This window comes from Phodopus roborovskii, unplaced genomic scaffold (assembly GCF_943737965.1).
Source record: "Phodopus roborovskii unplaced genomic scaffold, PHOROB, whole genome shotgun sequence".
In the NCBI taxonomy this organism is placed as follows: Eukaryota; Metazoa; Chordata; class Mammalia; order Rodentia; family Cricetidae; genus Phodopus; species Phodopus roborovskii.
Window position 1 is genome coordinate 4,051,821 of NW_026126645.1, and position 20,885 is coordinate 4,072,705.

Sequence of the window (20,885 nt, forward strand, 5' to 3'; positions counted from 1 at the left end):
TGACCTCTGTATACGCGCATGTGTGCGCGCGCGCGCGCACACACACACACACACACACACACACACAGAGTTTAAAATATTTTTAACTATTTTAACGTTACTAACTTTCTGTTTTTGGAAATAGGAGACCACATCTCTTTCTGTGGACAACCCTAGAGTAACCCATGTTTTTGTTGTGTTCCTGTTGGGCACACCCACTTCCCTTACACTGATGTAGTTGGGGTTGGGGTTTTCTCTCTCTCTCTCTCTCTTTTTTTTTTTTTTTTTTTTTTTTTGTGGGACTAGCACACCCCTTCCCCCCAAAAAAAGAAGTGTGTATGGTGAGTCATTGCATCAGAAACTGTTAAGTTCCTAATACCCTTCTTGTTCTTTGTGGGGTGTTTTGGTTGGTTAGTTGGTTGGTTACTTGGTTGGTTGGTTTTGGATTTTCCGTTTGCTTGTTTATTGGTTGTTAATGTTTTGGCTTTTCTAAGTCTTTAGTTTTTGTTATTGTTTTTTTTTTGGGGGGGGTGTGTTTTCCTTTTTTACTATTGATTTTTACTGTATTTTTTTTTCTTCATAACAAAATTCCCCTACTATACTACAGAGAGTTCCAGGTCATTTTAGGCTACATAGCAGGAATCTGCCTGATGAAATAACAAGATAAGCAAGCCCTTGGCAATTTGCATTCATTTGAAGCATAGATGACACCTGGTGTTATTGCAGCTTCTGGTCAATGTAGTTTGTCTTGTCACTTGCATCTCTGTCTCAGCAATGTTTTAAAATATGTTTGTCTTCTACCTTTTGCCAGACTCACTGATGCCATGTACACACTATTTGAAATGTGTGTGATCTTGCATGTGCGGGTAGGTGCTTAGACCCTTGGAGCTTGAATTTAGATGTATTTGCCTCATATTTGTAGGTGGGCTTTTTTTTTTCCCCACCTGCCAGCTCCCAAATAACCACATGGAAACTTCTTATAATTATGGAAGCTCAGCCTATACCTTAGGCTTGTTTCAGACTAACTCTTATAACTTAAATTTCATATTTTCTTTCTGCCTCATGGCTTTCTTACCTTTACTTTGGCTGTGTTGCTTTTCTGTGTCTTCTTCTGTGTCTGGCTAGTGACTTATTGTGCTTCCACTTTTCTTCCCAGCATTTTCTCTGCCCCAAAAATCCTGCCTAGCTATTGGCCATTTCGCCTTACATTAAATCTATCACAGTGAAATATCTTCACACAGTGTAAAGTTATATACCACAACATTTCTCCCTTGCCTAAATAAAAAAGGTTTTAACTAGTATAAACTATAAACAGTGAGAACTACATTTACAATGTGCAGTCCATATGTATTTGTCAATTTCAGAGAAAATACTCCAATTATTTACCCTATCTTGGTGAGTCCAAAGTTTTGTAACTACCTCCTATTGTAACTATAACTCTCCAGTCTTCGATTCCTTCAAAGACCCCAGAAGGAAATACTATTACCTTAGTAAACTGGAAGTACAGTACAAGCCACTTCCAAAAAGACAGAGATATCTTGTCTACCTGGACAGTTACCCAAAGTTTCTCTGCAGTGTTAGGGCATCCATTCTTTGCCTACGGGCCTATAATGTCTGAGAGACTTTTCTGTGTAGCAGGAAGTTTTGAAGGACTGTCCTACCCTTACCCCCTGACTTGGCAAAGTTTGGCAGTCACTTTTCTTTATGTCCTGCTGGTCCAGTTTATAAGCATACTGTCAGCAGTAGAGGCAAGGGCATTTTCTTGTCCAGATGGCTAGCTTTTGTTATAAAGAAAGCAAACTCCATATAGTGGTTCTTTGATTCCCATCACCCTTTTTTGAAGTAGATTGGTGTCTCTAGGCACAGATGTGTCTCTTTGTCAAGAAAAGCCTTATGTTATTAAAACATTTTAAATGCCATATTCTGTAGGTCTTTTAAGTGTCTAAAATATATCTTGAAAACATACCTAACATGACTATAAGTTTTATAGTTATAGATGGCTAACTAATTCGTTCAAGGGTATCTCCCACTTTATCTTCTAAAGAGGTTCAGTTTAGCTGGATTTATGTTGAAGTCTTTGTTCCTTTTGGAATTAAGTTTTGTGCATGGTGATCTGCAATCTTCTACATGTCAGCATCCAGTTGTGCCAGCACCATTTGTGATGATGTTTTCATTTTTCCATTGTAGTTTTAGCTTTTTTGTCAAAAATCAGGTGTTCATAGGTATGTGGGTTAATATCAGGGTTTTCAATTCAATTCCATTGGACTACCTGTCTGTTTTTGTGCCAGTACCAAGCTTTTTTCAGGATTATAACTCTATAATAGAGCTTGAAGTCAGGGATGGTGATGCTTCCCAAAGTTCCTTTATTGTGCAGGATTGTTTTGGCTATCCTCAGTCTTTTTGTTTTTCCGTATAAAGTTGAGTATTATTCTTTTTAGGTCTGTGTAGAATTGTGCTGGTATTTTGATGATGATTGCACTGAATCTGTAGATTACTTTTGGCAAGATGGCCATTTTTAGTATGTTAATTCTACCTGTCCCTAATAGCTTTTAAAGTCTAAAACTTGATATAACCTTTTTAAATGTGCTGCATGGGTATAATACCTTAAACAATAGTAGAAACAGTAGCCTTAAATATGTATCAATATACCAAAATCCATACCCGTGTAAAATATTTGAGACTAGTTGTTGTTTAAAAATACACTCAACAATCTACCCTTTTTATCTCATCATTTCTATAGTATATTCCCTTTTTCCTTCAGAAAGAGATCCTTGACTCTAACTCTGTTTAGCTTTTTTTTTCCTAACCATGACCATTAACAACTTATAACCAGCCCCCTTAAATGATCTATTACCCATAAAATGACCAAAAGGTGTCCATCCCATCGCTTGGGAATGTGGGCTTTTGTGTTCTTTAGACTGCTTCTGATTGTCTTGGCCTGCTGGCATCTTTAGGAGACCCTGGGAAAATTAGGATAATGGTTACACCTTGGGAGAGTTAACTGTAGTATTTGTTGTCCTGTTCCCTCTGTGCAATGGGAAAATGGAAGGCTTATCTGAAGTCCTGGCTGTAGTAGTCTGTGAAGCTGGACCATCTCAGCCATCAGCCTTGAAACTGTTCTGGATGTGGAATGCTGACAAAACTTAAACAGAGGCACTCTTGAGAGTCTGGATCACCTGGGCCACCTGTTGTTGTTCGTGTGTAGTCCCCATGCTCTGAAAACACACAAAGTTTCAGAGGTTACATAAACATCTCCAAAGACACAAGTATGGAATGTGTGCTGTGAATAATTCAATTAAAGATGAGTTTTTGTTGTTGTTGTTTTGTGTTTGTACAGGTAAAAGGCATCTGCCAACTTTGTAAGTCCATTTGAACTATATAATCAAACTATAATATATATCTCTATCCATGCCATATGAAAAGATGGCATGTAATAAGTCATTAGGAATTTGTCACCAGTAAGGTTTATCGTGTCTCATCTCATCTCCCATTGTCATGGTATCAGCTTGCATGTCACCTTTCCTGTAGTCTTTTTTTTTTTTCCTTGCCTTCTTTCCCCGTGTCTGTAGCCAAGATACTCAGGAGGTCTCCCCTGGTCATACCTGATCTCTATTAATCTGGCAGGAATCCACAGCCTTTTGATTCCAGTGGAACCCCAGGGCAGCACATTGTCCGACTTCCATTTTGAATTTAAGACATTTTTAAAACATAGGTTGCTTCAGTTTTAGTGGTTTCCATAATTCAGTGTTTCACCAGTCATTGAGTTTTTCTGTACACTAGGATTTTTTTTAAATTCCATATTAATAAGACACCATATAGGAACCAGACTGTTGTGTATTTTCCAGCCTTACGTGGCCAGTTTATTACTTTACTCTTTTTTTATTTACTGACTTTTTTTATTTTTTTTTTATTTTTTTTTTTTTTTTTTTTTTTTTTGAGACAAGGTTTCTCTGTGGCTTTGGAGTCTGTCCTAGAACTCACTCTGTAGACCAGGCTGGTCTCAAACTCACAGAGATCCACTTGCTTCTGCCTCCCGAGTGCTAGGATTAAAGGTGTACGCCACCAATGCCCCACCTGACTTTATTGTAAAACTATTTTTGTTTATTTACTGTCTATACCAATTTTTTTAAGCCTATGCACATTGTTAAAAACCGTGGCCACCATGATAGACATGAGACTAGGAAGCCAAGTTTGAATTCATTTTGTGTGTGTTTAGAATCTTCCTTTATCCCTCCTCGTGTCTTTCATGGCTAGACATTGGGCGCCAATTGTAGGTACTCTTGCCTGCCAGCTCCCAAATCACAACACGGAGACTTGTTAATTATGGAAACTTGACCAATAGCTTAGGCTTGTTTCTAACTAGCTCCTAAAACTTAAATTAACCCATTTCTATTCATTTACTTTCTGCCTTGTGGCTTTATTTCCTGTACTCTTCCATATTGCTTTCCTGCTTCCTCCGAGTCTGGATCATAACTCCTTTGTTACAAGTAGGTTTTTCCCCTGCCAACCTGGGCCGCAAATAACACACACAGACTGTGTATTTGATATTATGCTGTTGGCCAGTTACTAGTTTCTTGTTGGCTAGCTCTGTCTTAAATATTAACCCATTTCTATTAATCTAAGTATTTCCACATAGTCTCATCTTACCGGAGAGAGAGGCTGGCGTTCTGCTCTCTCCATCTTCCATCTTGGATCTCATTCCTACTCTTCCGGAATCCTCCTTGTCTCCTTGTCCCACCTATCTTGCTTTCCTATTGGCCAACAGCGCTTTATTCATTAACCAGTAAGAGAAACATATTTACAGAATGATATCTCCCATCACTCCTTGTGCCTTTTTCTTCCCAGCATTCTCTCTGCTCCTAAAGTCCTGCCTAGCTGTTGGTGGTTTAGCTTTGTATTAAACCAATGACAGTGTAATGTCTGCCTCTGCCTCCCAAGTGCTAGACTTAAAGGCTTTTCAAATTCTTATCATGTGTGTATATGCACATATATACCAGTCATGTATGTGTGCACATGCATCATTCATTATACACTTGCAGAGGTCAGATGACAACTTTTTGAAGTCTGTTTTTTGTTGTTGTTGTTTTCTTTTGTTTTTTAATGAGGTGGGGTGTTAAGACAGACCCTGTGTACCTCTGACTGTTCTCGAACTCTGTGTAGACGGGACTGCATCTGCCTCCTGGATGCTGGGATTAAAACTGTGGCACTGTGCTAGACACCATCTCCTTGACCTCCTCTTACCACTTTTATGTTTTTTCAAAACATACGTAACTTGATTTGGTATTTTTCGTTTATTTGTTAATAACACAGTTGAACTTCTAGTCTGGTGTTAAACAGACAGTAGGAAAACAGATATTCCTGCTCTCTTCCTGTGTAGGAGAAAGCACGAAGTCACTTATGTACCTAGTTTGCTAGAGAAATATTCTTGCTGCTGAGAGATTATTCTTGGCATATGAATAGAATTGGTTCAGTGCCCTTCCTGCATCCATTGAAATTATTTTAGAGCTTGCTTTCTTGGTTTACTTTTTATTTTTATCAGTCAGTATTGAATCATATTTGCTTTCCTGAGCTAACCTGATCATGTTGTAAATATAAACTTTTCATTTTATTTGTTATTATTGTGTTTGCATGTATGTTTGTATGTCAGTATGTGCCATGGCACATCTGTGGCAGTCTAAGAACAACTCTCCTTCCACCATGGTAGCAGGGTAGAAATGAACAGGCTATTTTGTCAGCTTCACTTACTCGACTTTAAAATATCCTATTGTGAAACCATTAAACTTAAAGTGCACACAGCAAATTTACCAAGACAGACTTGGTTGCAGTTCATTGAAAAGGTGTTCCAGTTGGGCCAGTAAGATGGCTTGGTGGGTAAAGGTGTATGTCACCAAGCCTGAACCTGCTTCCCTCCAGGTACCTACATGGTAGAGAGAGAACTAGGTGCCATAAGCTGTTCTCTGCGCCACATGCATAATGAATACCTTAAATTCCTAAAACTTAAGTCAGAGCAGGTATTTTCTCTTATCATGGTTCAATTCAGTTTGGAAATCATTGTGAAAATCCCATGGGCAAGTTTTCCTGGCACTCAGACACCAGGTGCTGAACTTCCTGGAGGTCAGAGGAAAAGCCAAAGGGAAAGCATTTCTGTCTGTAGCAGAATGAGAAGCCAACACAGCAAGATTTGTGGAATGTTTCTCATGCTGTTACAGTAGCTGTTGTAAATGTACTGACCAACAGTGGCATGGATTACCTTACAATTTTGTAGGTCAGAGGTCCACAGTGGCATGCATAGGAGGTTCCCAGAGGCCTGCATCTCTGGGTCTCTCTCTCATTGGGGAGCCTGTTCATTGTTTTCTCAATCACTGTGCCTTGCTGGGCAGTTGACCTACTCACACCTCCCTCAATCCTCCTGCCTCCTTTACTTAAAAGGGCCTTTTTGATTACTTGGTTTCTAATGAGTGTCTCTCCATCTGAAGATGCTTAATTTTACCATATCTACAGAGGCACTTTCCCATGCACAGGGTCATGGGGCTATGGTATAAGCATTTGGTGTGATGTTAGTCTGCATAGCATACTGCAGTGCTGATATTTAGATGCAGTGCTGATATTTAGATGGAAATGTATTTTTAATTTATTCATTTATTCATTTTGGTCGGTTTGGTTTTGGTCTTTCAATAAAGGATTTCTCTATGTAACCCTGGCTATCGTAGAACTCTGTAGACCGGGCTGGCCTCAAACTCAGATCTGCTTGCCTCTGACTCCCAAGTGTCCCTTACCACTGCCCTGCTATATGGAAATCTAAACCGCTAATGTACTGTGAAAGAAAAATATCTTCAGACAGACTCCAAAGCTACACAGAGAAACCCTGTCTCAAAAAACAAAAACAAAAACAAAAAAAAAAAAATTTAAAAAAAGAAAAGAAAAATATCTTCATAGTTTTGGCCTCAGCATCCACCTCAGAAACTGTTAAAACTCTCCATTGTGTCTAGACATCTGTTTTTGGTAGAACAGAGGGCTGAACCTTCCATTTTCTTATACTTACTATTTTTGTTTCCAATGCTCAGCCTTGAAAAGCTTTGAACAGAACAGGGAGAAGTTACCAACCTCTTAGGTGCCTCAGAGGCTGAGGTGGGGAGAGCTTCTCTTTCCCTGTCCTCGTTCCTTATTGACGAGATTCTCTGCATTTGTTTTATGTGGTCACTGTTTATGGTAGGGTGTTTTTGTATTGTTTTAGGCAAGGTCTCATGCTGTAGCCCTTACTCTTCTGGAATTCACTGTGTAGACCAGGCTGCCTGAAACTGCCTCTGCCTCCCCCAGTGCTGGAATCGAGGGTGTGCCGCCATGCTGTATAGTCTCCACTGTAGGATCTCTTTCCTCTCACCTGGAGCATCCTTGTTTCCAACATAAATCAACATTGCTTTTTCTAGACTCCCTGGGGAATTTCTGAAACAACCAAAAATGTCAAGGGGGAAGACAAAATAGATTACACTGCCTAAAGAAACCTGGTAGAGTCCCAGAGCTTGGGAATGTGTGGACTCTGATTAATGCTGACCGAAGGGCAGAGAGCTAAGAAGAAAACTAGTAGAAGAGGATGGATGAGAAGGGTTAAAAGCCAGGTGTCCGGGGTGGGAACTCTCAGGAAGTTCCATTGCTGGAACATTCTACTCTGCTTATGTTACGCCTGTGACAGTGTGCTCGCCCCTTCTCAGTAGGTGAAGTGCTTCCTTGGTTTTGAGACACTTGAGTGCTAAGCCCTGTACTCAGGAGCCCTGTACTCAGGACACACAATGCACACTGACCCCACAGAATGGAAAGAAAGAAAAGGAACCCTTCTGTAATTGAGGCTCCCAACTGCTAGCCACCCTTTCAACTCAGTACCAGATTGTGACAAGAATGAATTTACAGAAAAACAGCAGATACATGTTATTATTAAACAAACTTTGGTGCTAGACTGAGCATCATGGCAACTTGTGAAAGAGACCCCAGAACCCAAGACCTCTGTTCCTGACCTGACAACCTGGCCTCCACAATCCACATTATGAAAGGCAAGGACAAGTTCCTTGTCCTCTGACCTCCATGAGCCATGCTGGAATCTGCTAAATGAGTAAATAAATACCTAGCTTGAAGATGTAACGCTGACTTACATGTGTTTTGTGCTGTTAATTGGTGGTTGTAATTACCATTCGTGGTAGTAGCCTTTGGCTTTCTGCGGCAATCTTTTTCTGTGTAGCTCACCGTGACTTTGAACTCCCTGTGTCCATGCTGGTTTTGAGCATGAAGTTCTACTGCCTCAGCCACCTTGAACTATCCCCCTAACTATATGTCTTACTTCAGCCACCTTATCATGTACCCACCTAGTTCCTCCTAACTTCTGGTCATTTCAGGAACCATCTGTTAGTTGCTTCTATTCAAATGAAAAGTCCAACTCAGGTCTTTATGACAAGCAGGTAGTTACTAGAGCCAGGTAGCTGGGTGAGAAGTCCCATTGTGACAGGGAGACAAAGCTGTGGAGACCACTTCTTGGCTCTGAGTAATAAGGTGGATAAAATGCACATGTGGATGTAGCGTGGGTCCTGTGGAAAGGAGAAAGGATACAATCGCCTGTAAATCAGTGGTGCTGGATTCTAGGACCTGCCACAGATAGTGGCTCATAAAAGTCTCCACTGTGCTATATCCTGGATGTGAAATTTCAAACTTCGAATTGATACGGACTTGCTATAGGCTAGTCAGACATTTTATTCTGTTCGTACTTTTTATTGTCTTTTAAACATTTATTTTATGTGTTTCTGTTAGTATACATGTTTGCAACACTTTGTATGGCTATCAGAGGACAGCTTGTGGGGATTCAGTCTTCCATTGCACTTTGTAGGACCTATTAATTGAACTCAGGTTATCTTGCTTCATGGCAAGTGCCTTCACTGGAGCTACATCCTGCTTCTACTAAATGACTCAGTTATCTTAGTTCTGTACCTTTAGTTCTTTTACAGTTTTTCTCTTACTATATCTTAAAACTTCAGTCATGTCCCTGTGACTCACTTTGAAAAATTACTTCCTCCACCCAGAATACTAATATGAACTAAGGCTAAACAACATTTAGTAAACTGAATGTAAGCTTTGCAGCTGTGATCGAAAGGTATCCTGGCCACTGGGAACCAAGGATCATCCACCACAAAGTCACTATAAGCTTAGCAGCTAGCAGTTTAACAGTTTTGCTCCAAGGAAAGGTTTCCCCAATGCAAGTGTAACAAGAAGTGTTAACAGTGTTACAGCTCGCTAGACTAGGAGGAAGTTTCCCCAGCAAAAGTGTTACATTTTTACTCAGGTCAGTGTAACAACTCTGCTCTGCTCCAGCTGGGTAAAAGTTGTTATGTCTGGGCTCTAATCTGGAGAAGGTGTTACATGCACAAGAAACCACCCTTAAGAGACTTAAGGGTGAGGAAATCTCCAGGAGAGCGGCTACCTCTAAGGGTGAGAAGTAGCATCAACCAACAAGGCACAGAGCTACAATAGTGTTCTTTTTTGGATAGGCCATTCCATGGTGGCTAGGGATGTGTGGGATTTCATGCTTAGGGGCCTCGTGGATTGGTGGGATTCTGCAGCCTGACTCTGGGGCAAGCCCAGGTATTGGGCCTAATCAGTGGCAGGGTGTTTTTTCCTTGGCCCCTTTTTTAATGGCATTTGAACAACTTTAGATAAGCCCCAGAATGCAGCAAGCAGGACTTGGCAGGCAGTAAGGTAAGTGTACAGAGCTGTGTACAGACATTCTTGGTGCATGCACAATCACACACACAGTGAAGGTTGGGCCCCTAGGTTTACCGTAAGGATTGTGTGTGTGGGGGGGGACATATTGCATCATTTTTTTTTTTTTTTTCTGTTTTGCACATGCCTTGAGACTGTGATCTAATTCAGAGGTCACTCACTAATCAGCCTGCTGAAAGAAGTTCCCAGGCAGCTCAGCATCCTGGCTGTGGCATGGTTATAACCAACTTTCCCTAGGGTGCCAATTGGGAGCAAATCAACACAAAATAGCTGAAACAGCATTCATGGGGGTGGAAAGGCAGAGGCTTAGAAAGTGAGAGCCAAGACACTAGATGTGTTAGAAAGAAACCAGAGCTAGGCCTGGTCTGCACAGAGTTCTAAGCCAGCCAGGGCTAAGTAGTGAGAACCTGTCTCCAATTGGGGTGGAAAAAGAAGACCAAGAAGCTAAGTACTTTGCACTGAGACAATAGTAAAGGTGCCTTGGGGCATATGATGATTTGTTGACCCAGAAACAGTTTGAAACTGTGAGGTCTGAATTTGTTTGAATACTTAAAAAAAAAAAAAAAAAAAAAAAAAACCACCACAGCTTTCTGGTTGTTGCCTCTGGAAGTGTTTTCCACACTTGGCCACCCAGAGGCCAGGGCAGTAGAAACAAGAGTCTGGCTACTTTGAAAGCCTTAGTAAACCTTGACATCTTCCAAGGAATGTTGACCTTTATAAGCATTCAGAACTGAAGAGTTAAAAAGTCAAGTCACCAGTCTCATGAATCTCCTGCTGGGTTCCAGTCACCTGCAAGGAGCTCCACCATCCAGAGTTCAGAGGAGGGCCCAAAGCTAAGCAGGGAGGCAGGGACGGGGCCTCTGTAGGCAGCCTGGCAGAGGGCAGTGCACCAGGCTGTGAGGGTGAAGCAGAAGGAACTGTGGAGGCTCCTGAAGAGTGGAGTTCCTAGGAACATGGGACACCCGTGACAGCAGAGTCAATCCAAGCATGGGCATGGTCACATGGGCTGTAAGGGACCTTCCTTTGCAGGCCACAACATGCCAGTGGCTGCTTCAGGTGCTGAGCATGGAGCTAACTGGACTCAGTATTTACCCTGTTAGGCTTTGTCTTCCTTTCTTGTATCTACCCCCACCTTCCAGAATGCCTCCTCCATGCCTTGGTAGCTTAGAAGGATGTGAGCTGGTTTATTACTCTACAAGGGTTCCCAGCTAAGAGTTTGTCTTGAGTCTCAGAAGAGACTTGGAATTTGACAGAGCAAGACTGTGTAGTAACTGTGGTGCTTTGTGGCGATGCATGAACATGCTTCCATCATGAGATGCATGCATGTTGAGAGAGCTACAAGTGGAATGCTGGGGGTTTGAAGTCTGTGTGTGAAATTGACAAGCAGTGGGTTTTGTGATGTTGGATAGTATCTGCTTTGTTAGCTTGAAAAGGACCTTGAAGATTGAGAAAACATGTGGTTGGGTTTTTCTTTGGGGATTGACTAACCCAGAGAGTACTTGCCTGTGTGCACACAGCAGTGACTTGGGAGCCATGATGGAACAAAGTAGGCAGTCACCTAGGCATGTAACCCTTTGTACCCTTTGCTGCTGTAACAGGAAATCCTTGCTCCACCACACCCTCTCAGTTTGGTTCTCAGCCCTCGTATATCTAGAAAACCTAACATAACTATAAGTTTTGACTATTACAGGTGACTATCTGTAATCTGTATCTAATGTATATATTACATTTTTAAAAGAGCTAAAAAACACAATATCTAAGCAAGAGTAGAATATAACAAAGTTGACCTTAAGTTTGTATCAATACACCAAAATCTATATCAATGCAAAGTATTCATTTCTATATCATATTCCTTTTTTTTTTAAACAGAGATTGACTGTGATCATTAACCATTTATAACCAACCACATTTAAATGAAAACAAACATTCATAAACAATATTTGGGAATTTGGGAGTAGCTTTCTCCAAACTGCTTCCTGCTATTTGGGAATGCTGTTAATCCCAAGGGGATCCTAAGAAAACTCAGAACCATGGCCATTTCCTGGCTGTAGCAATCTGTGAAGCTGTCCTGGATGTTGGATCACCTGGACCACTGCTTCAGGGGGTCTTGTTTGATCAAACCATGTTAATCTAGAAGGATCCACAGCTTTTCATCTTCTATGGAAACAAAAGCAGAACTTTTTTTTTTTTTCCAAAGTAGCATGTCCTTAGACTTAAATTTTGAAGTCAAGGCATTTTCAAAATATATAGGTTAGATTAATCCAGCAGCATTTATAATCAAATGCCTTTTAGCAGCTGTTGTTCCTTCATCAGCAGTCAAACAATTTAAAGACAACACAATAACATACAGTATCCAGACTTGGTTTCCATCTTGATGTGGGATGTGTCATTATTATTATTATCATTACCATTATTATTATCATTATTATTACTCTATTTCTTTTACTTTTTGGTATTTTGGGGACAGGGATTCTCTGTGTATCTTTGGCTGTCCTGGAAATCACTTTGTAGACCAGGCTGGCTTTGAAATCACAGACATCCCTGCCTCTGCCTCCCTGAGTGCTGGTATTAAAGGCGTCGGCCACCATACCAAGCTACTCTCTATTTTTTTTTTCTCAAGGACTTTCTCTATTTTCTTTTTTCTTCCAAGCCTATGTATATTTTAAAATACACTTTTAGAGGTTCCCCCCCCCCCCGACTCTGTCTTCACTGTATATATCTTTTTCTGACCACATGTATCTTAACTGACCTCATTTTTAGAATGTATAGCTGACCTCTGCGGGGATTAAGAAGTGTCCCTTGCTCTCAAGCCAGTCTGTGTCACCCCTAATCTGATATGCTGGGAACTGCAGCTTTTCAGACCTCGGGTTTCTATTCAGACATAAATGTGAAGACTTGACTAGAGGAGTATCTGTAACCTGAAAATGCAGCTGCTTCACATTCTGAGGCACAGATGCAAGCAGATGTCTCTGAGGAGTCTAACTTAGTCTACATAGTTCCAGGCTAGCTTCATGGTGAGATCCTGTCTCAAAAATAACCCCCAAAACAGAATTTTAGGTTCTGGATTTTTAGATTTTTTAGGGATGCTCTGTCCCTGCAGAATCTTATGCCAGATTTCTCATGTCATGTTGGAATATCCAAACCACTTGTGGAGAGCTGAGTTTGTGTCTGATACCCTTACCTTATATTGCAGTAGCTAGGCTGCTGCCATACAAGTGCTCAGATAGCCATCATCTGGCTCCTGGCCATAGGGGAATTTCTCAGTGCTTCTGGGTTTGAATGCAAGGATGTTTTAGATGTGTCAGTGCCCAGCAGACTGCAAAGGTGAGTAACAGAACTGATCTTGTATTTCAGTGCAAACAGCCATCATTGCACCAAAGACATGGAAGAAAGCGAAAGATCGGAGCCGAACCCCAGACGAGGTGTTAGAGGCAGAGGTGAGTGACAGCCCCTCCCTCCTGAGCTTGTCCGGAGATCAGTGACTGCATTTCATAAAGACATGTCGCTTTTTTGAGATAATGTTTTCCAATCAGATCTTGGCCTATCAAGCTCAGAAACAAATGTCTGGTGTTTTTTGTTAGAGACTTTTAAAGATACTTGATTTCCTTGAATAATTGTTGCTCTTCTTTGAGAATGCCCCTTGTAAATAGTCAGGTTTAGTCAACTCCTCCCTATTTGGGGGAAAAAAATGTGCGTATGGGGGGCTTAATTTTTGGTTTTGTTTATTTGTTGTTTTGTGTGTTTGTGTGTGATGTTTCTACATTGTTTCATTGTGTGTATCCACGTGCATTCATGTACCTTAGGTATGTATAGACCAGAAGTCAGTGTTGGCTATCACTTCAACCATTATTTTTTAGTTCATTGTCTAGTTGGACAGGCCAGTGAGCTCCAGGGATATGCCTGCCTCTTTTTTGAGTTCTGGGGACCCAAAATCAAATAGTTCTTATGCCTAGCACCTAGTCATGGACTTTACTGACTGGCTGTCTTGCCATTCCCTAAACTCTTACTTTCTTAAATGTTACTGAAGATATATTATTACATTTTAGGGGATAATGTATTTTTCTTCTTGGTAAAGGAAGGGAGTTTATTTAAAACTTGGGCCCAAACCAGGGAATAAAATTCTCAGCTTCGCACCATCAAGGCAAACTATTTATTTGTGCTTATGTGCCTGCGTTTATTTATGTCATGGTACATGTCTCAGAACACAGCCTTCGGGAGGCTGTTCTTTCTTCTACGTTTATGTGGATTCTGGGAATCCAGCTCATGTCATCAGCCTCTCAAGGCAAGAGTTGCCTATTGAGTCACTTTGCTGCCTAAGGCAGCTTTTAAATAATTTTCTTATGAGGTCCTTGTTTCTTAAAAAAAAAAAAAAAAAACTTCCATCTTGTCCACACAGCTAACGGTATATGTTGTTGCTTCTGCTGTCCTGTTATTGTCCTAATATGATGTTCTGTTGATGTCACAGTGAGTTCCCTAGCAACCACTAAAAAAGGTGTATGAGTGTGACATCACTCTGCTTCTGAGGGACAAGATTTAGCACTAAGTTAGAGAGGTACAAGTAGTTGGTGCCTTCCTTGAAGCTTGACGAGAAAATGATGTTCCTGCAGAGGATAAGATACTTCCTAGAGGCTGGGGAGTCGCACACAGTCCGGGTAAGGCTTGACCATCACATGTGGGTTCCTCAGGAGACGCAGCTGGGTTTAGTTCAGTCACTTTAGTTTACTTTTGTCCTTTGTGCTCCAGACCCATTTCGAAGAGTTATTGAATACTGAATGGATGGACCTCCCTTCATCTACCTTCACGTACTTATTCTTTTCTTTAGTGTGGAGGTCCCAGAACTCTTCATTGAGGTTGTGATAGTAAATACTTGAGGTCTGTTTTATATTCCCACCACAACTCTAAAGGCCTGGCACAGTACACACTGTGTCAGTGGATGAAGTGTGGCTGTGTTCCAGTAAACATACTGGCAGTCACAGAAATTTGTATTTAAAAGACACATACTTCTTTTGGTATCTCAACCTATAACCTATGGAATATTCCTTTACACTGTGTTAATCTATGTCACTCTAAAGCTGACTGGACAGTAGCTGAGCAGGTAGAGATTAGGTGGGACTGGTAGACGAAAGAGAGTGTGAAGAAAGGAGCCTCAGGCGTTTCTAGGGAAATTTGGAGGAGTGGGAGGTGAACTTGCTGAACAGAGAAAAGCTACTGAGCCACGTGGCATACTATAGGTAAGAAATATGAGTTAATTTAAAATGTTAGAGTTAGCTTTTGACCAAGCATTTATTAATAAGTCTCGGTGTTATTTTAGAACTGAGTGGTGGGACAGAAAAGTCCGCCTACGTCAAGAATAAAATCATTCTTAACTTGTACAATTTATGAAACAGTTGGTGAGCCAAAACTAGACCTTGGGCCAGAATTTGTAGCCCTGCTTTATCATGTTGTGAGCGTGTGAGCGTGTTTTGACTCCTTGTGAAGCAGCCACTTACTAACCACATAGTGTAAAGTTTTAAGTAGTGGCTCCAGAAGGGTGGCTAAGTTGGTGAGGGAATGGGCCACTCTTCCAGAACACTCAAGTCTGTTCCCTAGCACCCAAAGTGGGTGGCTCATAACCACCTACAACTCCAGTTCTAGGGAACTTGATGACTTCTTCTGGACTCTGTTGGCACTGCACTCACACGAATGCACACTTGTGTGTACTTGTGGGCACACGAACTATTTTTACAATTTTAAAAATAATTTTTCCTTTTCATACTGTCTTCACTCAGGAATTGTCCCGTGCCTTTCCTAAAATAATGATCATTAGAACAGTGTATTAAATACTTGATGATTTTATCTTGGTTTCCACTGATTAGTCTCACCCTTTCTTAACATTATTTTCTCAGCCTTTAAAAATAATATAATTAAGTTCATATGGAACTACATATTAGTATCCATATAAATATTTTGTTCAGTCATTTACAGCCTAAAAAAGGTACCCGGAAATACTCATCAGGCAGTAGTGATGCATACCTTTCGTCCCAGCAGTTGGGAGGAGGAGGCAGGTGACTTCTGTGAGTTCAAGGCCGGCCTGGTCTACAAAATGAGTTTTGGGATATCCAGAACTGGTACACAGTACACACAGGTGGATCTCTGAAGTCCTGGAAGTTGTGGCAGTGGAAATCCCCTGCCTGACCTGTACTGAAATAGAAAAATTATGTTTCAAGGTCATTGTCAATTTGCTTAGCGCATACTAGAATGCCTGGAGCATGAAACTGAGGCCCTTTACTCACAATGCAGCTTCACCCAGTCTTTTTCAAAAGTTAAAAGTGGCCTGCTTAAAAAAAATATGTATATCATTTCTAGTTTATTTTCTTGGCATTTTATGTCTGATTTGAGTGTTTAGGTTGCTTACTTTCTTCTTTGTTTTAAGATAGTGTCTCATGTGTCACAGGCTAGCCCTTAAGTCTCTGTGTTTGATACCTGATACTGATTTTTAAAAATTTTCTATGTAGCCTAGGATGACCTTGAAGTGTGGGTGTGTGTGTTCTCCCTCCCTCTCCCTTCCTCCCTCTGTGTCTCTCTATCTCTTTCTTTCTCTCTCTCTCTCTCTCTCTCTCTCTCTCTCTCTCACACACACACACACACACACACAGAGTCCAACTCAGATCAGGTGTTGTAGCAAGCACTGAACCATCCATCCTACCAGCCTCTGTGTCAGCTTCTTAACATGGTTGCCAAGGATCTGAGCATGGGTCCTCAAGCTTGCACAGAGGGAGTTTACCCATGATGCATCTGTCCAACCCCAGCCTTGAAATTCTAATCCTCCTGCTTCCTCCTCCCTACTACTGGAATTATAGGCCTGGGTGATTTATCTCAGTAAATGTTAGGAGGTTTTTTTTTCCATCTTGCTCTCATTTATGTGGTGCTTAGAATTAAATCCAAGACTTCACACACTCCAGGTACTCGCTCATACTGCTGCCTGGCTACATCCTCATTCCTGGTTTGTTTGTTTTTGACTCAAGTTCTTATGTCGTCAAAGCATTGTACTATTTTAGCTTTCAACATTCAGCAATCTCTTTCTTTTGATAGATTCTGTATATTTTTTTCTTCGTGTGTGTGTGTGTGTGTGTGTGTGTGTGTGTGTGCGTGTGTGCGCGCGTCTGCACACTATCAAGCAGACCTAGGTCTTTCAGATCATCCATATCTATTGATAAGACTTTCCAATGTGTCTTTCCTTGTTATCTCTGTATTGTAGAGAAACATGTAGTATTTTTCAATACTAAAGTGATAAAGTAGACATGTTTGACTTTAACAAAATTGATTTAACACAAATCAGGTAAAGTGTCCTGTGTATATAGTACAGGCTTTGGCACAGGCATGTGTATAGGATAGTGCTTAGCTGCAGCAGCCCCGGGATCCCCGTCTTGGGAGTACAGTAGGAAGGATGTGTCCAGGATGCCCCCTTCACCAGACACTTCACAGAGAACTCTGGCTCAAGAGTTCAGCTGCTCAAGAACACCTTTGGCATGTTGTTCAACACCAAGACTTTGGGTAGAAATAAACTGAGGTGTAACAGTTTCTCTTGGCCTATAAAATAGACTCCCCAGAGAGACATTGCTCTGAGGTTTTTTATGTTTGTTTGTTTGTAAGTGATTTTTGTGTGTATGTTCAACATACATGGCCTTGGACTCTGATGAGTTAAAACTTGTGCCTCATGCCTCTAATCCCAGTATTCAGGAGGCAGAAGCAGATGGATCTCTGTGAGTTCGAGGATAGCCAGGGCTACACAGAGAAACCCTGTCTCAAAACAAAACTTGTGCCTTCCTTGTAAAGTAGAATATGATTATCTTTGTAGAACTTTAATTCTTTAATTCCCCAAAAACTTGGTTCAAAGGCAGAGGTGTGCAGGAGTCTCTGAGCTTTAGTGTCTCTTGACTCATGATGAGCCCTGGTGGCAAGAGAAGCATACTTGCTTCATTTCTGTGCAGGTTGTCAACTTTCAAGAAATAGCAGTTTTTAGCTGGACATTGTGGTGCACGCCTTTAATCCCAGCACACTGGGGGTCAGCCTGGTTTATGTAGTGAGTTCCAAGGACAGCCAGTACTACACACAGAGAAAGCCTGTCTGAAAGAAAAAAGAAAAGAAAAGAAAGAAAAAGAATCACCAGTTCTTTCATGGTAACCTTACCAACTGTTTAGCTTCCATCAGTCCCAGGTTGAAGCATTTCAGTAGCTGTCTGAAATGTCTGTGGCATGTGGTGAGATGGTTCTTGTACCATGTGCAGAGCTCAGACACTGAGCATGCATGAGTGGCATGTTTTCCTGTGGTTTTGTTTGTTTGTTTGTTTGTTTGTTTGTTTGATGGGCTAGGTATAGACCTTTATTATATGAATTGTAATGTGAATTCTGTGTTACCTTGCACTCTAGCCTAAAGCTGATGAGGATCTTCCAGTTGACAGAGTACTTGAACCTGAGACAGATAAAATGAGCCAAGGGTTTCACTTTGAGAGAGACCCCTCTGCCCTGAAAAGAGCGAAAGCTGGGGAAGAAAACGGAGAAGAAGCCGAGCCTCTACGCAATGGTGCTGAGAGTACTTCTGAGGGGGAAGGAGGAGATGCCAATTCAGGCTCCACTGATAGTTCTGGTGATGGGATCACATTCCCATTTAAAGCAGGTAAGTTGGCCCCTGGCTCCCTGAATCCCTTCTTGCGTACCTCCTGTGTAATCTTAAGGAAATGTCTCCACGGAGAAAAACTGATGACCAAAGTTCATCATAAGAAAGATTGACAGGACACATAGCCCACAATGGCAGTTGGTGAGGAGTAAATCTAGAGTCCTGTCCAACGTCAGTGCCCAGAACTGCAGCCAGTAGACATCTGCAGAGCAGGCTGTCAGAACTCAATTAAGATGCAGCTTTTCTCTTTATTTTGGGCTGAATGGGTATTGTTGTTACCAGTGCCCTGAAGGTGGGCATTCCTCATGCTTCTGATTCAGGGGTTTTGTTCTGTTTTCCTTTGCCCAACTCAACTCTTAATGACTGAATGCTTGTACCCACTGGTCAGGTACAATGGACACACCTCATAGAGAGGAAATGCTGCAGTTAGGATGGTGAGTCCTGGAGGGACTCCCTCACATCGACACACCATGGTGCATTCAAACCCTGACCAGGCATGACAGAGGGCTGACTCTGTCCTCAACACCTCAGTAAGCAAACCAGACCCTCTGCTGGTTCTGTAAACCCTGATTGCTGTGGAGGGTTATGGAGGGATTTGCTTTCAGGAAGTGGAGAGGTGGCTCCTTGGATGAGAAGTTTGGAATTGGTAAAAAGTTTTCTTCTCTGTCAGTGCAAGGTAAAGTTGCAGAGTTAAAATGTAAAAATGTAAGACTGGGAGATAGCCCAGGCCAGGGGGTTTTAAACTGTTGCATTGAACTTTCTCTCTCTCTCCCTCTCTCTTCTCCCTCTCTCTCCTCTCTCCCTCTCTCTCTTCTCCCTCTTTCTCCTCTCTCTCTCTCTCTCTCTCTCCTCTCTTTTCTCTGAGACAGGGTTTCTACTTGGCTTTGGAGCCTGTCCTGGAACTAGCTCTTGTAGACTAGAGCTGGTCTCAAACACACAGAGATCCACCTACCTCTGCCTCCCAAGTGCTGGAATTAAAGGTGTGCGCCGCCGCCGCCGCCGCCGCCGCCACCACCACCCGGCTTGTATTTAACTCCATTTACAAGCTATGAAATCACAGTAGTATTATAAAGCATAATAAATAAAGAATGTCGCTATGGTTTTCTGTCTTTAAGAATAAGTGTAGCTCTGAGAAACTTATTCCAGTTCTGTGTTATCTTTATGAAGTCCTTATTCCTTTGTTAATTTATTTGAGTCAAGATCTTACTGTGTAGCCCAGGCTGCCCTCGAACTTGTCAGTCCCCTCCCTCACCCTACTGAGAAATTGATTACATGCACAGTCCACCACTCCTGCCTTGTCACTTTCCAAAAATAGTTATTTATTCTTGGACATTTTCATAAATAAATGAAATGCATCGTTATTTTATCTACCCCCAGCTCCTTCCTCTCACTTCAGGCCCTCTGAACATTTGTGTGTCAGGAATATTTAGAAACCATTAGCCTATACTTCCCACCTTTAAGTAATTTTTTTTAAATTTTTATTTAATTTTGAATGCTAGGAATCTATTCCTCTACTGATCTGTGTTGCAATCCTCTTTTACTTTTTCACTCTCTGATGATGTCCAGGCTACAACCAAACTCACTCTATGTTTCTTGACTCACAGTCCTTGTGCCTCAGCCTCCAGAAGCCCTGGGATTACCTGCATGTACCACCAGGCGAGGCCTGATGTGTATTGTATCACTGCATTCCTGTTGGTGGGCTTTTGAAATCATAACAATTCATTCTTACTGCGCATAGAATTTTGCAACTGTTACACACACATACATACACACACACACACACAAGCCATTGTCTAAGGGCTCGTTTTTTTTTAAACTTCAGAAGCAGTGGTTTAGCTTGCATTTGGCAATCTAGTCTTGTACAAGATCACTAAATGCTGACGGTACGGTGACCCCAGCATTTTCTTCATAAATCGTGATGACAGTACTGTCATCGCCCAGTTACAGGGTCCAGCTATCTGATTTCCTTTGACCTTGTCATCCAGTGTATAGCAGTAAAGGTTGGGAATGGGGTGGTTTAAATCCTAAATCCCAATATATTATCTGCTTTTTAGTAAAGATAGTTATGTTAAGCAGACTTAGTTTGAAAGTATCTTCATAGCATTAGAGAAATTAGTGGGTTGATGGTCTCCTAGGGTAGGAATAACAAGAACACAGGGTCTAGCCTGCTATCCTGGTGCTTGACCCCACCCCTGTCAAGGCTGGGTTTTTCTGTGTAGCCCTGGTTGTCCTGGAACTTGTTCTGTAGACCAGGCTGTCCTCAAACTCAGATGGCTTTTGCCTGGAATTAAAGGTGTATACCTCTTCCTCCTCCTCCATCACCATCACCACCACCGAAGGCTTTTTTTTTTTTTTTTTTTTTTTTAAATGAGTTTTGTCAAAGCAAAAAGGGAAAGTGGCTTACTTTTACTGTCCAATAAAATTTCAGTAGAATTCCTCTAATTTTATATAATAAAGATAAGCCTGGAAATAGCTCCACCCTTACAAGCAGT

The 20,885-nt window shown here is 41.5% G+C and overlaps 1 protein-coding gene across 1 annotated transcript in view; it reads left to right on the top strand.

Annotated features, from left to right (window-relative positions):
* The window catches only part of Eif4g3 (eukaryotic translation initiation factor 4 gamma 3), a 204,378-nt gene that overhangs the window by 131,889 nt on the left and 51,604 nt on the right, over positions 1-20,885 (top strand). Inside the window, exons 14-16 of the mRNA XM_051173661.1 lie at positions 13,093-13,175; positions 17,615-17,620; positions 18,147-18,393. Of these exons, the coding sequence (XP_051029618.1) occupies positions 13,093-13,175; positions 17,615-17,620; positions 18,147-18,393 (336 nt within the window). The remainder of the gene's footprint in view (positions 1-13,092; positions 13,176-17,614; positions 17,621-18,146; positions 18,394-20,885) is intronic.